Source organism: Lutra lutra, chromosome 4 (genome assembly GCF_902655055.1).
Source record: "Lutra lutra chromosome 4, mLutLut1.2, whole genome shotgun sequence".
NCBI lineage: Eukaryota > Metazoa > Chordata > Mammalia > Carnivora > Mustelidae > Lutra > Lutra lutra.
Window position 1 is genome coordinate 61,875,503 of NC_062281.1, and position 14,810 is coordinate 61,890,312.

Sequence of the window (14,810 nt, forward strand, 5' to 3'; positions counted from 1 at the left end):
AGATTTTAAGAAATGATAATGCTATGGTCCTTTATTTACTTTTCTTAGTAATCTTTTATTCAATAGAAAGATGATAATTAGTTCTCCAAAAAAGCCAGATAATTCTCCTAAGCCTACCATTGTTAATTATTTTGATTTTTGGTACTGCATTATAAAGGGGTCATGGCAGGTGAGATAAACCTGCAAGCAATAATTACATTAGGTGATTTTTTTTTTCAGTTGCCAATAATCAAATTTTAAAGCTGGCATTATGCAATCTTAGTGTTTACCCATCTTTTATGTAAGATAGTCTAATAAAAAGGCATAATATTGACTCTTAGAATGAACCACTCCTTGTATAATCATATGGAACTATAAAAGTAGATGTAACATATTGACTCTGTCAGGAAAATAACAGTTCTCTACTTGGACATTTATACTTGTGTAACATCAGAAACAGGATGTCAATTTTTATGAATGAAGGTAAGCATAATTTTTATTACCTTGTAACTTTCTTTTTTTTTAAAGATTTTATTTATTTATTTGACAGACAGAGATCACAAGTAGGCAGAGAGGCAGGCAGAGAGAGGAGGAAGCAGGATCCCCACTGAGCAGAGAGCCCCCTGTGGGGCTCGATCCCAGGACTCTGGGATCATGACCTGAGCTGAAGGCAGAGACTTTAACCCACTGAGCCACCCAGGCGCCCCAGTAACTTTCATATTTTTAAAGGATAATGCATAGATTTATATGTTAGAAAAGTTTTCTCATATAAGAAATTAGTATAATTTTAATACTAATTATATGCCTGAAATGCCATTTTGGGTTTCAACTGAAAGGAATGCAGACTCTCATTTTACATTTGACATTATTTAGTTTTAACCTGACCTCCTTACCATAATGCATTGGATAAAATAAAAACTTTATTTTCAACTAATTCAAGTCAAGTTGTTTAAGCTATTGTCCAGAATTCACTATGAAGCTTAAGAATTGGGATCCTAAAAAGTTTTTCTCTTCACAGACTGAGATAAGTTAATATAGCCTTGAAACAGTAAACAGTATCTCTAAATACTAAAGACAGATTTTGAACTACAGACATTATTAGTATGAGCTACTTAGGACAAATTTGATAAAGTGTTTTCATATTTTAAATACTTTAAAATGTTTTAAAATTTAAATAATTTAAAATATCCTTGGACCTGGGACGCCTGGGTGGCTCAGTTGGTTGGACGACTGCCTTCGGCTCAGGTCAGGATCCCAGGGTCCCAGGATCGAGTCCCACATCGGGGCTCCCAGCTCCATGGGGGGTCTGCTTCTCCCTCTGACCTTCTCCTTGCTCATGTTCTCTCTCGCTGTCTCTCTCTCAAATAAATAAAATCTTTTAAAAAAATAAAAAAATAAAAATAAAATAAAATATCCTTGGACCCAAAGCATTCCATATAGGTAAATAACAGAGGTGCTAAAGAGAAAAGAGCTTTCTTTTGTATTCTCACTGCCCCAGTCTAAAATGATCTATGTATAAATTAGTTTAGTGTATATCAAATAAAGTTGTACCCTACATGCGTTTTATAATCAGTAGGAAGTTTCAATTATACTTTCAAATCCTATAAAGGAATTCTACTATTATGAGAAATCTGCCATTATCTCTCATTCACTGGCAGATATCATGGCAACATTTTAAATTTTGTCTGTTGCTTCTGGTTAAATAGTTAGAGATAAAAATTTACAATGTCAAGATTAATCCCATCATAAAATTTTGCCTATCACTTTAGATTAAACAGAATAAAAATTCACAACATAAAGACTTATTCTATCATCTGATTAAGTTATGTAATAAAAGTTTATAAGAATACAAATCAATTTATTATACCTAGCTTTATTCTAAACTTCAAAATATTATTTGGTATGACATAATTAACTTTTAGCAAGGTTTTCCTTGTCTAGAAAGAAGGCCAACTTAATTAGCTTTCTAAATATCTCACATTTTATATAATCTTATCAGATTTGCATTTTTATTAATTGCTCTAATAATTTCTCTAGACTATGGTTGCTAAGGGCCCTGGGAATGGTGCTGGTTTGGATAATCTATGTACAGCAATTAGTCCTCTGAGTAGTAAACAGAGCAGAATTTCCTTAAGGTTTCTCTGTAACAAAGTACACTGAGTTGCTCTGACTCCCTAGCAGAAAAGAGCATTTCGTAAGTCCCCACAGTAGCATGTGTGTGTGTGTGTATGTGTAATTTATCTCACTATTTATCAAGATGAAGCAGAATTTTCCATGTGAGACTCAACGGTCACAAGACTAATGACACACCCTGTGAATAGGAGAATCTCATGAACATAGTTTCCCCCCTTCCTCCCTGACCCAATCCTTTTCTCATGTAATTTCAATGCTCAAGACATGCTATATGAAAAATTTCTCCTTTCCATACAATTTGGCAGGAACAAGGTAGAATTTTTTGAGAGTTACATAAAAAATAAGAAAAAGCAATTAAATTAAGATAGTTAATGTGATAGTTATGTGTCTGAGTACACATATTTATTTTCCTTTCCATCTGAAAACCTATGAAATGTCAAAAAATTTTAATAAAGAGTAAATACAAACAAAGGTAGGAAAACAAAAAAGCAAGCAATGCCACCTACCATGTAGAAATGTTAAAGAATTCTGGAAAGATGGAAGGTGAGCGGGATCACATCTGTAGAGATATAAATAAAGGAAAACACAAGCATAAGCAAAAGTATACTGTGTTGGGGAAAATGACAGAGAGCCAGGAGCCAAAGGATAAAAGAGGTAGGCTTTAATCATTCCTCAGAACAGTTGTTAACGGATGAGAAATGGTCAGAGTAAGGCTAGTCAATACCTCTCTCCTCTCTAATTTGTAGTAAGCAGTAGACAGCAATAGTGTTTGCCCATAGCCTAAAGTGGAGTGTGGGCAATGGGGGCCTGGAAGCAAAGCAATGTTCCAGAGAAGAGAGAAACTGCTGAACTCAGAAGGGAAGGTGATGCACACTGCATGGTCTCCCAACAGCCTATCTGGCCTCTCCCACACGATACCCAGAGACTGAGCCTGAACAGTAAAGGCAAATGCATAGAGATACCAAACACAGAAATGAACTAACAGCAATTACTGAGCATTTGAAGGAAATGACCACTACTGTAAAGAGCAAAGGAGATCAGGACTTTAAAATAACCATGTGAGAATATACTACATTTAAGGACACTCAAGCAGAAATTTTGAAATAAAAATTTCTTCGTGAAATTAAAAAAAAATACTTGAATGACAATAACTGGAGAGCAAAACAGTGAATTGGAAGATCAAGTTGAAGAATTTTCCCATGACACAGTGTAAAAAGAAAAATAAGTTACACATATATGCATACACACACACACACACACACTCATACATATGAGTATGCATTCTTATGTATAAACGAGTGACAGGAAGCTTAAGATGCAAGGAAAGATGGATCAGGAAATGTTAATATGTAACCAGAAAAATCAAACAGAGAGAAGGTATATAAACATCTACACAACCAGCTGGAAAAAGGCGCTTAGCGTCAATTCCTCCTTCTTCTGCCAGTGAAGAATGATAGTTCCTCCATTCTCAGTCCATGCAATTCAGGCAAAGTTGACATCAAGTATGACATTGACAAAGGACATGTAACTCAGATCTGAATAATCAGATCACTCTTTTTCTGGCTGAGGCGATTAAGATATTGAATTTATAAGCCAATTAGAGCCAGCGGTACATCATGAAATTTTGTAGAGCTAGTAGAAAATTCAATGGTCACACCCATAGATGTAAACTTGATGATTTCAGCCAGGTGCTGCTGTAGGTGAAACTTCAAAGAAGTGGAGAAATTTCTTTCTTTTTTTTTTTTTTTAGGATTTTATTTATTTTTTTGGACAGAGAGAGAGAGCGCAAGTAGGGGGAGCAGCAAACAGAGGGAGAGGGAGAAGCAGGCTCCCTGCTGAGCAGGGAGCACAATGTGGGGCTTGATCCCAGGACCCTGGGATCATGACCTGAGCTGAAGGCAGAGGCTTAACCCACTGATCCACCCAGGCGCCCCAACAATCATTAACTTTTGAGGTCAGCAAAAATCTTAAGTAATTTAAGTAACAACAATATGATATGATATTTTGATGACTTCTCATTAGAAACAATGGAGGACAGAATAACATTTGAGTTGCTCAAAAAACAAAAAACAAAAAACAAACAAACAAAAAACCCTGTTAAGCAGAAGTTCTCCATCCAGCAGAAGTATGCCTTAACATATTTTTCAAGCAGAACTGCCTTACAAAAAATTCCAAAGAAAGTCCTCCAGATTGAAAAGAGAGGACACCAGAAAGTAACTCAGATCTACAGGAAGAAATGAGTAGTGGATATGGTAAATACAACACTGTATTTTAGAGTGCATAACGTTAAGAAAATAAATTTTTAAAAACTTACAAATAAATAAGAATTATTTTCTAAAAAAATTGTTGGACACAAAAGAAGGCAGTAAAGAAAGAACAGATGGCAGAAAATGATATAAGACATAGAAAACAAATATCAAAATAGAAGTATCATAGCAACAATTACATTAAATGTCAATGACTAAACATTAATTAAAAAGCAGAGACTATCAAGCTGGATAAAATAGCAACATCTAACTCTATGCTATTTACAGGAAACACACTTTAAAAATACAAATAGGTTAAAAGTTAAAAGGATGGGAAAAGAATTACCAAAGAAACAATAAATATGGGATATGTGGAATAGCTATCTCAGACAAAATTGACTTTAACTGGAAATATTACTAAAGACAAAAAAATCTCATAATGATAAAGAAAAATGCAATAGAAAACCAACAATTACAAATATGCATACATCTAAGAAAAGAGAATCCCCAAAATGAAGTAAATCTTGAACAGAATGAAGAGACTAGACAATTTAACAGTTATAACTGAAAAGTTAACACTCCTCACTCAGTAGTTGATAGAAGAATAGACAAAAAGTTACTAAGAATACAGAAGGCTTGAACAGCACTATTAACCAACTGGACCTAATAACATATTGAGAAACTTGACCAAACCACAGCATAATACACTTTCAAATAACAATTTCCAGGATAGACCACATGCCAGCCATAAAAACATGTTTCAACAAGTCTACATTTGAATGTAGACAGACTAAAATAATTAAAAGTATGTTCCCTGACCACAACCAGACTGGATTAGAATTCAACAACTGAAAGAAATTTGGGGAAACCCAACATATATAGAAATTAAACATTATACTTCTAAAAAACAACTTCTGAATAAAAAAAGAAGCCATAAATGAAAACAACAGCAAATCAGAGTTTATGGGATGTCACTAACACAATGTTTAGAAAGTATCTTATAGCTTTAAACGCTTACACTAGAAAGATGAAAGATCTAAAATCAATAACCTAAGGTTACATATCAAGGAAGTAGAGAAAGAAGAACAAATCAAACCCAAAGTAATTAGAAAGAAAGAAAAATCAAAGAAGAAAAAAAAACAATGAAACCTAAAGTAGATTTTAGAGAAAAACCAATAACATTAAAAACTGGATCTTTGCAAAGATCAAGAAATTTGATAAGCAATAGTTTATAATAACTAATAAGCTAAAAAAGAGAGATGACACAAATTATCAAAATCAGGAATGAAAGAGCTGGCATACTGCAGATCCTATAAGAATTAAAAGGATTATAAGGGAATTTTATGAATAAACTCATACCAAAAATAGATGACTTAGATGAATAGATATATTTCTTGAAAGATACAAATTACCAAAATTTACTCAAGCAAATTATAAATTCAGAAAAGACCTATAAAAGAAAAGGAAATTGGTAATTAAAAATATTTCCAGAAAGAAAACAAAAAACCCAGACAACCCAATTCACCAGGCTGCACTGCTGACTTGTATCAGAAATTTTAGAAAGAAATAGTAACAATATTATATGTTCTACTTCAGGAAATAGAAGGGGACATTTTTCAGCTCTATCAGTGAGACCACTATTACACTGACAGCAAAGCCATACAGAGACATTACACAAAAGAAAAGCCACAGACCAATATTCTTCATGAATATAAACACCAAATCCTTAATATTAACAAATTGAATTCAGCAACATATAAAAGGCTAACTTAATATTAGAAAATCAATAAATGTAAAATAATAGAATAAATGAGAAAAAGCACACAATCACCTCAATAGTTGTAGAGAAAGCATCAGATAAAATTAATGCCTCCTCATGATTAAAAACTCTTAATAAAGTCATCATGGAAGTTATGTCCCTCAACATGATAATAGGCAATTATGAAAATTCTAATATTAACATCATACTCCAAAAGACTGAGAAAGAGGCAAGATGTCAGCTCTCTGGACGTCTGTTCAACAATGTCCTGGAGCTTCTAACCAGTGCATTATGGAGGGGGAAAAAAGTTAAAGATGTAGAGTTGGGAAAGAAAGAAGCAAACTGTCCTTATAGCGAAAGACACAATCTTATTAGTTTATAAGAAATCCAGGGGGGGAAAAAAAAACTATTAAAGTTAATGAGCAAGATTAACAAGGTTGTAGAACATACAAGAAATAGAAAAATTCAAATTTTATTTTTATACTTTAAAACAGATAGTCGGAAAGTGAAATTAAGAAAATAATTCTGTTCAAAATATCTTAAAACTAATAAAATTCTTAGGAATACATTTAACAACAACAACAAAGTGTATGGCCTGTCCACGGAAAATTGTAAAACACTGCTTAGAAATCAAGAAGTATCTATATGATGGAGAAAATGCCACATTTCTGGATTAGGAGACTTGATATTGTTAAGACGGCACATCTGCCAAATTGATCTATAGACTAAATGCCAATTCATCAAATCCCAGCAAGCTTTTCCGTGGAAATTGACAAACTGATTCTAAAATTTATAGTGCAAAGAACTTAGAAGAGCCAAACCAATTTGGAAAAAGAAGAACACGTTTGGAGGATTTATACTTAACTGTTTTCAAAATTTGCCATCAAGTACAAAATCAAGACTGTGGTATTGACTTACTTAGGCACAGACTTATCAATCAATGGAATAGAGTATGAAGTCTAGGAACAAACCCATATATTTATGGTCATTTGATTTTTGACTATGGTCCCAAGGCAATTCTATGAAGAAAGCACAGCTCTATTTAACAAATGGTAACAACTGAATATCCATATGCAATAAAAATGAACTTATACCTCTACCTCATACCCTATATAAAAATTAACTCAAAATGAATCTAAAAGAATAAGCCTTTTTAATGTGAACATAAGCAAAAATTGCTATATACGACACTCAAAGCACAATCCATAAAAATAATAAATTAGACATTTTTCAAAATTAAAAGTTTTACCTTTCAAAAGACACCATTAAGGGGCATGTGGGTGGCTCAATCATTAAGCATCTGCCTTCAGCTCAGGTCATGATCCTAGGGTCCTAGGATGGAGCCCCACATGGGGCTTCTTGCTCAGCAGGAAGCCTGCTTCTCCCTCTTCCACTCTTCCTGCTTGTGTTCTCTCTCTCTGTCAAATGAATAAATAAAATCTTAAACAACAACAACAACAACAAAAGACACCATTAAGAAAATAAAAAGAGATGCCGGACTCTGCGAAAATATTTGTGAAACATTTATCTGATACAAGACCTGTATCCAGAATAAAGAACTCCTACAACCTAATATTAAGAAGACAACTCGACTTAAAAAAAGCAAAATAATTTAATAAGCATTTTGTTAAGACGTATGAATGGCTAATAAATGAAAAACGTGGACAATATCATTAGCCATTAGGGAGATGCCAATTAAAACCAAAATGAGGGCACCTGGGTGGCTCAGTGGGTTAAGCCGCTGCCTTCGGCTCAGGTCATGATCTCAGGGTCCTGGGATCGAGTCCCGCATCGGGCTCTCTGCTCAGCAGGGAGCCTGCTTCCTCTCTCTCTCTCTGCCTCTCTGCCTACTTGTGATCTCTCTCTGTCAAATAAATAAATAAAATCTTAAAAAAAAAAAAAAAACCCCAAATGAGATACAACTATATACACAACAGAGTGATTATAATCAAAAAGATTGCTGACACCAAGTTTTGTGAGAATATGGAGAAACTTGGAAGCCTCATACAGTGCTCGTGGGCATGTAAAATGACCCAGACACTTTGGAAAATGGTTCAGCAGTTTCAACAAAGCCAAGCACATACTTATCATATAATCAAACAGTTCGCTACTTGGTATGTAACCAAGAGAAATAAAGACAGGTGTCCATGGAAAGACTTGTATGAAAAATTTCATAGCAGCATTACTTTTGATAAACTAAAATTAGAAATAATCCAAATGCCCATCAACTGGTAAACAGGGATAACCTATAGTCACTTTTTGAAAGAAGTTTTTTCCTTTCTAATCTTGTAGCCTAAACATAACTGCTACAGTTTCAAAAGCTCCACTGCATGAACAGAGAGAAGCAGCCTGGTCAACGGAGAGGAAAACACCTTCCTCTCAACTTACACACATGCTGTCGATTAATAGATGCAGGGCAGGCCCGTGAAGATAAGCCTTTCACAAACAAGTTGAGGGTATACAAGCCGAGAGCAGTCAATGTGATTTACCTTTACCCTAACAGTCATTTTTTTTTTTTTTTTAAGCCATTCTGAAACACCAGATCGTGAGATTAGTATTGCCATCCACAGGAAATGGGACCTGAGTTTCAAAGGGACCTGATCTAGTTACTCAAATCGGTGTAAGGGTTTAATCTCTCTCCCTATTCTTCTGGAAAGAGAAGTGTTCATAAAAATCTTATTTCCGACTCAAAGAGTCTAAAACGAAATGGGCACCCAAACTCAGAAGCGTTGGGGGAGGGGGGGAAGGAATCCTAAAAGAGAAAAATCTTCCCAAAGGACTCGGTTGTCTTCTCATTCTCCACTTCCATCCCCCGCCATCCTCCACCCCCACCCCCGCGCCCCAGTCCAGCGGGTGGGCGGTTCTTACTGTTTTTATTATAAAAGATTCCAGGTTCCTTGGATCCACCCAGACCTGACACCTTGACTCTAAGCGTGCGCAGCCGGAACAGGCAAGTCGCGCGTGCTCTGGGCGCGAAGTGGCGAGCTCAGGACAGTCTCAGCGCGGCCACGAGGTCTGTGTCCCTGCCTCCTCCCCGTGCCCCTCTTGTTTCCTGCGCTGCAAGCAGCCAGGGACGCGAAAGCCCTTCCAGAAGTTTTCTCGGCCTAGGGGAGAGCGAGACGCCGACAGCTCTCCGCGCTCCCTCGCCGCCGGTGCCCGCGCACGTGGGGGGCAGCTGGCGCCGGTGGCGCCGGGGTGCGGTCGATGAGGCGCAGCCTGAGGAAGATGCTGAGCCCTGGGAAGCAGGAGGAGCCCCAGGGCGCAGTCTACCAGGGTGTGGAGAACGACATGGACGACTCCGAGGACTCGCTTAAGGTACCCCGGGCGATGGGCGGGCGGGACGGGTCCGGAGCCGGGCGGAGGCGGCAGTGCTTAAATCTGCGCTCCTGCGTTCGGGGTTTCCCAGCCAGCAACCCCGCGACAGGAGGACGCCGAGCACTGGGGACCTTCTGAGAATGGGGGCGGGGGGCAAGGGGCCGCGTTTGCGAGGCGCCCCAGGAGCGTCTGCTGTGTCCAGTTTGCCTGCCGCTTTGCTCAACCTGCCCTTACCCCGGCGCGGGCACCTGCAGTCTGGGGAGGCTTACCCCCAAAGTACGGGGAATGGCGGGACTGGCGGGCTCCTCCGGGGAGTGGGGGCATCAGGAAGGACTGTGGAAGAAGAAGCCTCTTGACGTGGGATAGGTGGTCTTCGCGAGGCGCTCAGGCTAGGATGGGCTGTGTCGCTTGCACGGTTCCCGGGACACCCTGGCGCCCGTCCCGAGAGGCAGCACTAGCTGCAGGGGTCGGGGGACTGAGGCTGTTGAGGGCTCAACAAACCCGCCGCTGGCTTTCCGCACGTTGTCAGCAGATGGAAGGGTCTTTTTTTTTTTTTTTTTTAAACGTTAAAATTACAGGTCTTTCCGACCCCACCCCCTACCTCAAATCCATTTCCTGAATTGGAACCGTGTTTTCCAGAGCGCGGGGGGAGGGGTAGTTTGGAAAAATACACACAAGTGACTTACGAAATTATATTCTAGAGTACACCTGGAGATGTACGTCACTGTTTTTGCAGCTTTATAGTATTCCCTTATATAAATGTATCATGATTTACTTCACTAGTTCAGCATGAGTGGACTCTCAGGTTGTGTTTGTTTTTGTTGTGTTTTGCTATCACACATGTGCTTGTGTAGTGCGTGTGGATACAGCTGATTCTGTTAGTATATTAGTGAATATGCATGCATGTCAAAGTCTTAGCAGAACCAAGAGGTATGTGCAGCTTTAATTTTGATAGAAATCACCTGATTGACCTCTAAATAGGTTGCACAGATTGTTACTGAGTCAAGTGCGTGTAGTAAATCACATAAACTGACAAACCAGCCTTCCCCTATTTGTGCATCCAGATTAAACACTGACTTTTTTTTCCCCCCTCCCTCCTCCTTAATATAAACATATTAACTAGGGTCTTTTGGCTTAATCCAAAGGATTGAGGTCATGAGTTCCAACGCTAGGATAGTGTTTTTGGAATTAATATTACAGACTGGAAGAAAATTGTACATTTCACAAATCTCAGAAATACTTCACTTACCAACGTGGTTTTGTTTTCAAGAGATACTTGCCAAAGGATTTCTGCAGCACAGAGTCTCAAACTTCATATTTGTGTTTGACTTCATGTAGTTTTATTGCCTAAGTCAAGTAGAGCCATTTATATGATTTAAGGCTTTTAGAAGCTACAGGAGAGCTTGTAGTTTGAAGGGTTTATGTATTTTATTACCTAAAGTAGTTCCAGATCATTCTGTAGGAATGTCAGCGGTGAGACTAATTACAAATCAGTACTTATAATACTGTAGAGAGTTCTGACTCTTAAGATTTTCTGATTAAAAAGATGTGGTGTATAGTATTTTCTTCAGCATCTCCACACCATCTCAGGAATACTAAAAAAATCAAAGGATGGAAGAAACATTACAAGATGAGAAATGTGGGCAGAGAAATGTGGACATCTGATTGAGGCCTTTACCTTTTTCTATGACACTCTAAGCATTTGACCCTTCATCTGTCAAAATCTTTTACCTGCTTCCCTCTTTTTTACCCCATTACTGCTTGTATTTCATTAAAGCAACCTAGAACAAGTGCATTTGATACCTCTGTTTAAAGTGCTTAGAATTAAGTTTGTTTAAAAGTGATTATGTTCTGTATCTAGTCATGTAGTTTGGAATCCAAAAGAATCTGAAGTAACCCTGTGACAAAAAACAAAACAAAACAATAAAACTATATTGAGTGAATATAAAATAATTCTGTCTAAATGACATTCCCAGATTACTTTCAGAACTTTAAGAAGTCTCTTCGAAACTCGACTTAACATATGATATACTAAATCCAGACTGTTTAGCACATCTGATGAGCTTATATAAAGTACTTAGATGCTGTTCTGTCATGTTGAATTCAGCAGTACCTTATGAGCATCTGAGCCTAGTATTTGTCCTGTAGAGTATGTAATTGGGTTTGTGTTGACAGCGCATCACTGATCAGACCTGTAGACTGTTCTCTCTGGCCCTGAAGGGTGGGCAGTGTAATCCCTTTATTACTGGGAGAACATCAAATCCAAGTGCTAAAATACTTCCAAATGTAATTAGACACTTTCTTTGGTAGAGTGAGACATTGAGAAACAGCATATTTCTGAAAGAACCTCATTTTTAACTTTATTACTGAATCTGTTTAAGTTTAGAAATGGTTGCATGCTCCTTGTTCTATCATTCATTCACCAAAATTATGGGTTGTTACATAGAGTTTTGAAAAGTTGAAAAGTGATACATGTGTATTTAAAAGACTGTCATAGAAAAATGATTTCTTCGATACTATTCTGTGATAACAGAGCAAAAAACCAAAGTTGAAACTTTTAAGGGATTTCGTTTTATTTATTTCAACCTGGCATTTGTTGAATGAATCCTTTGAGTTGTTGAGTAAATCTTAATATGCTCCATGTTTATTAACTATATTAAAAAACATTAAGTAGTTTAACAATTTTATCTCAATGTGTGTCAAACATGACCAGTCACAGCCAAAGGTAGAATTAAAGCAAGTATCTGGATTATTTATTTGGAGGATGTTGCTGCATTTTCAGGAAGTAGTTATTTTATGGTGATTTCTATGAAAAGCTACTGTCTTGTAAAATGTTTTGTTTTCATTTCATTTGATGAAATATTTGATAAGAAATACCTTCAGAAAAAAGTCAGATTATTATTTGGTCACATATTTGCAAAGCTGGGAGGAACATCGAGAAATAATTTTAGCCTATATATTAGTATGGCATTGGAATGAGGTTCCATTAATTTTTCCCATTGATTTTTAAAAAGGAAGTCTGGGGAAATTCTGAGGTGTATACGGGTCCATATGACCCCACCTGCTGCTCTGTAAGAGCTCTGGATCTGCCTTATTTCTCTCCTTCCTTCACTTTGTCTTTCTGGAAAACCTATTTACATATATAAACTATCATGCAGAATAAGTATCCAAATGTGTAGTGCACATTCAGCATAGACAGTCTGAGGAATGAACTAGAGAATGTTTCTCAAACTTTTTTTTGTGTCTTAGAACACCTTTAAACTTAAAATTGATGATTCCAAAGAATGCTTGTTTATGGGGTTAAAGCTACCAATAGTTACCATATTAGAAATTAAAGTGGAGAAAACACTTAAGACATGGGAATCCATGGCATGCATTCTAGTAACTGTCAGTGCTATAATGTCACCATACCTTCTGTGGCCTGTCTCACTGTGCAGTCATGAGAGGCAGAAAGAAAGGCTAGGCTAGAGAATGGCATCTTGTAGCTCTCCCGAAAGCCTCAAGGAGGAGGGAGAATTTAGGAGGGCATTTGGAAGGTGGATTGGAAAGGAAAGAGAACAGGGCACACTTCATTCAGGTGGACAGACTGGTATAGTTTGAGCTAAGTACAACATGGACACGGCACAGCATGGTGCTAGAAGAGGCTGGCTTCTGGAGTAGAGCACTTGTGTGCAGTTCAGGGACATGTCAGAGTTTGGCTGCAGCCTCAGTTTTGGCCCACACTCTGCAATTTGGCTTTGGCTTTGGCAATCAAATATCAAAATACCTAATTCAGTGCCATTTCTGGTGTCTTCTGACTGGTGTGTTATCAGTGATACCATCATATCTAAACACTATAAAAATGTTAGCAATAGAATAAGGCATGTTGTTCGTATTTGTTAATACCTAAACACTTTCAAATATAAGGAATTCTAGAAGCAACTTAGACTAACACTCTTGTCAGTCAGTTGAAGTGTAATTAATAAGCATGATTATATTAAATTATTTTGAGAATTCCTTTTTTTTCTTTTTAAAGATTTTATTCATTTGAGAAGGTGCAAGAGAGCACAAGTGTTGGGTGAGCAAGGCGTCCAATGTGGGACTCGATCCCTGGAACCTGGAATCATGACCTGAGCCAAAGGCAGATGCTTAATTGACTGAGCCACCCAGGTGCCCCAAACTTGAAAATTCTTAATTTTTTGTATAAAACAGGTAGTAAGAATTTTCAAGTAGGGAACTAGAATATGGAACTAGACTGTCAGTTAATACAGATATCATAAAAGGATACATTACTTAATTTTTGAAAAAACAACATACTTTTGATCTAAAGTATTCATGAAAATTTAAATAATGCAAGGCAAGGTAATAGAAGCAAGTTCATCACATTAAGGTTTTTATAAAATTTTGTTTGCTATAGTAACATTAATAACATCAAATGAAATTATTTTTAAAGATTTACTTAATTTTTAGTAAGTTTATTCTGTTTAGGCTATGAGATTTTCTAGAAAAAGTTCTGCTTGGGCATTTTTCATATCTTGTGAGAATGAGTCAAAAGCGGAATATCAACATTGTCACCACAAAATTTCACAAGGAAGAGATACAGTGTCATTTATGATAAATTATCCTCAGTCCAGTCATAATAAAGAATATAAAAAGCAAGAAGAAGAAAAAAGAGTATTAGAGAAAAATAAGATATTCAAAAAAAGCTCTCACTTTTCCCCTGACATCAGTGGAAAGGAGCATGTGTTTGGAGTTTGGAGCATGTGTTTCACAGGCCAGTGACAACAGCCAACTGTGCCAAAAACTTACTGAACTTGCTCTCCAAGATCTGTTCTTATGGTTCAAAATATTTCAGTCTATCATACACCTCGTTCTTTTTTCTTTTTTTTTTTTTTAACTACTAGCCAAATCTCTCTCTCTTTTTTTTTTAAATTAACATATAAGGTATTATTTGTTTCAGGGGTAACACCAGTCTTACACATTTCACAGCGCTCACCATAGCACATACCCTCCCCGATGTCCATATCCCAGCCACCCCATCCCTCCCATCCCCCTCCCTTCCAGCAACCCTCAGTTTGTTTCCTGAGATTATGAGTCTCTTATGGTTTGTCTCCCCCTCTGTTTTCATCTTTTTTTCATTTTTCCCTCCCTTCCCCTATGATCCTCTGTCTTATTTCTCAAATTCCTCATATCAGTGAGATCATATGATAGTTGTCTTTCTCTGATTGACTTATTTTGGTTAGCATAATAACCTCAAGTTCCATCCACATGGCAAATGGGAAGATTTTGAGGGTTTTTTTTGATGGAGATATATATATATATCACATCTTCTTTATCTATTCATCTGTTGATGGACATTTAGGCTCTTTCCATAGTTTGGCTATTGTGGACATTGCTCC

The 14,810-nt window shown here is 37.1% G+C and overlaps 1 protein-coding gene across 2 annotated transcripts in view; it reads left to right on the forward strand.

Annotated features, from left to right (window-relative positions):
* Positions 1 to 399: 399 nt before the first annotated feature.
* Positions 400 to 14,810, forward strand: part of TRPA1 (transient receptor potential cation channel subfamily A member 1) — an 82,077-nt gene continuing 67,666 nt past the window's right edge. For both annotated transcript variants that reach the window (XM_047728437.1, XM_047728438.1), the window contains exons 1-2: positions 400 to 462; positions 9,003 to 9,432. In XM_047728437.1, the coding sequence (XP_047584393.1) occupies positions 9,322 to 9,432 (111 nt within the window). In that variant the 5' untranslated portion in view covers positions 400 to 462; positions 9,003 to 9,321. The remainder of the gene's footprint in view (positions 463 to 9,002; positions 9,433 to 14,810) is intronic.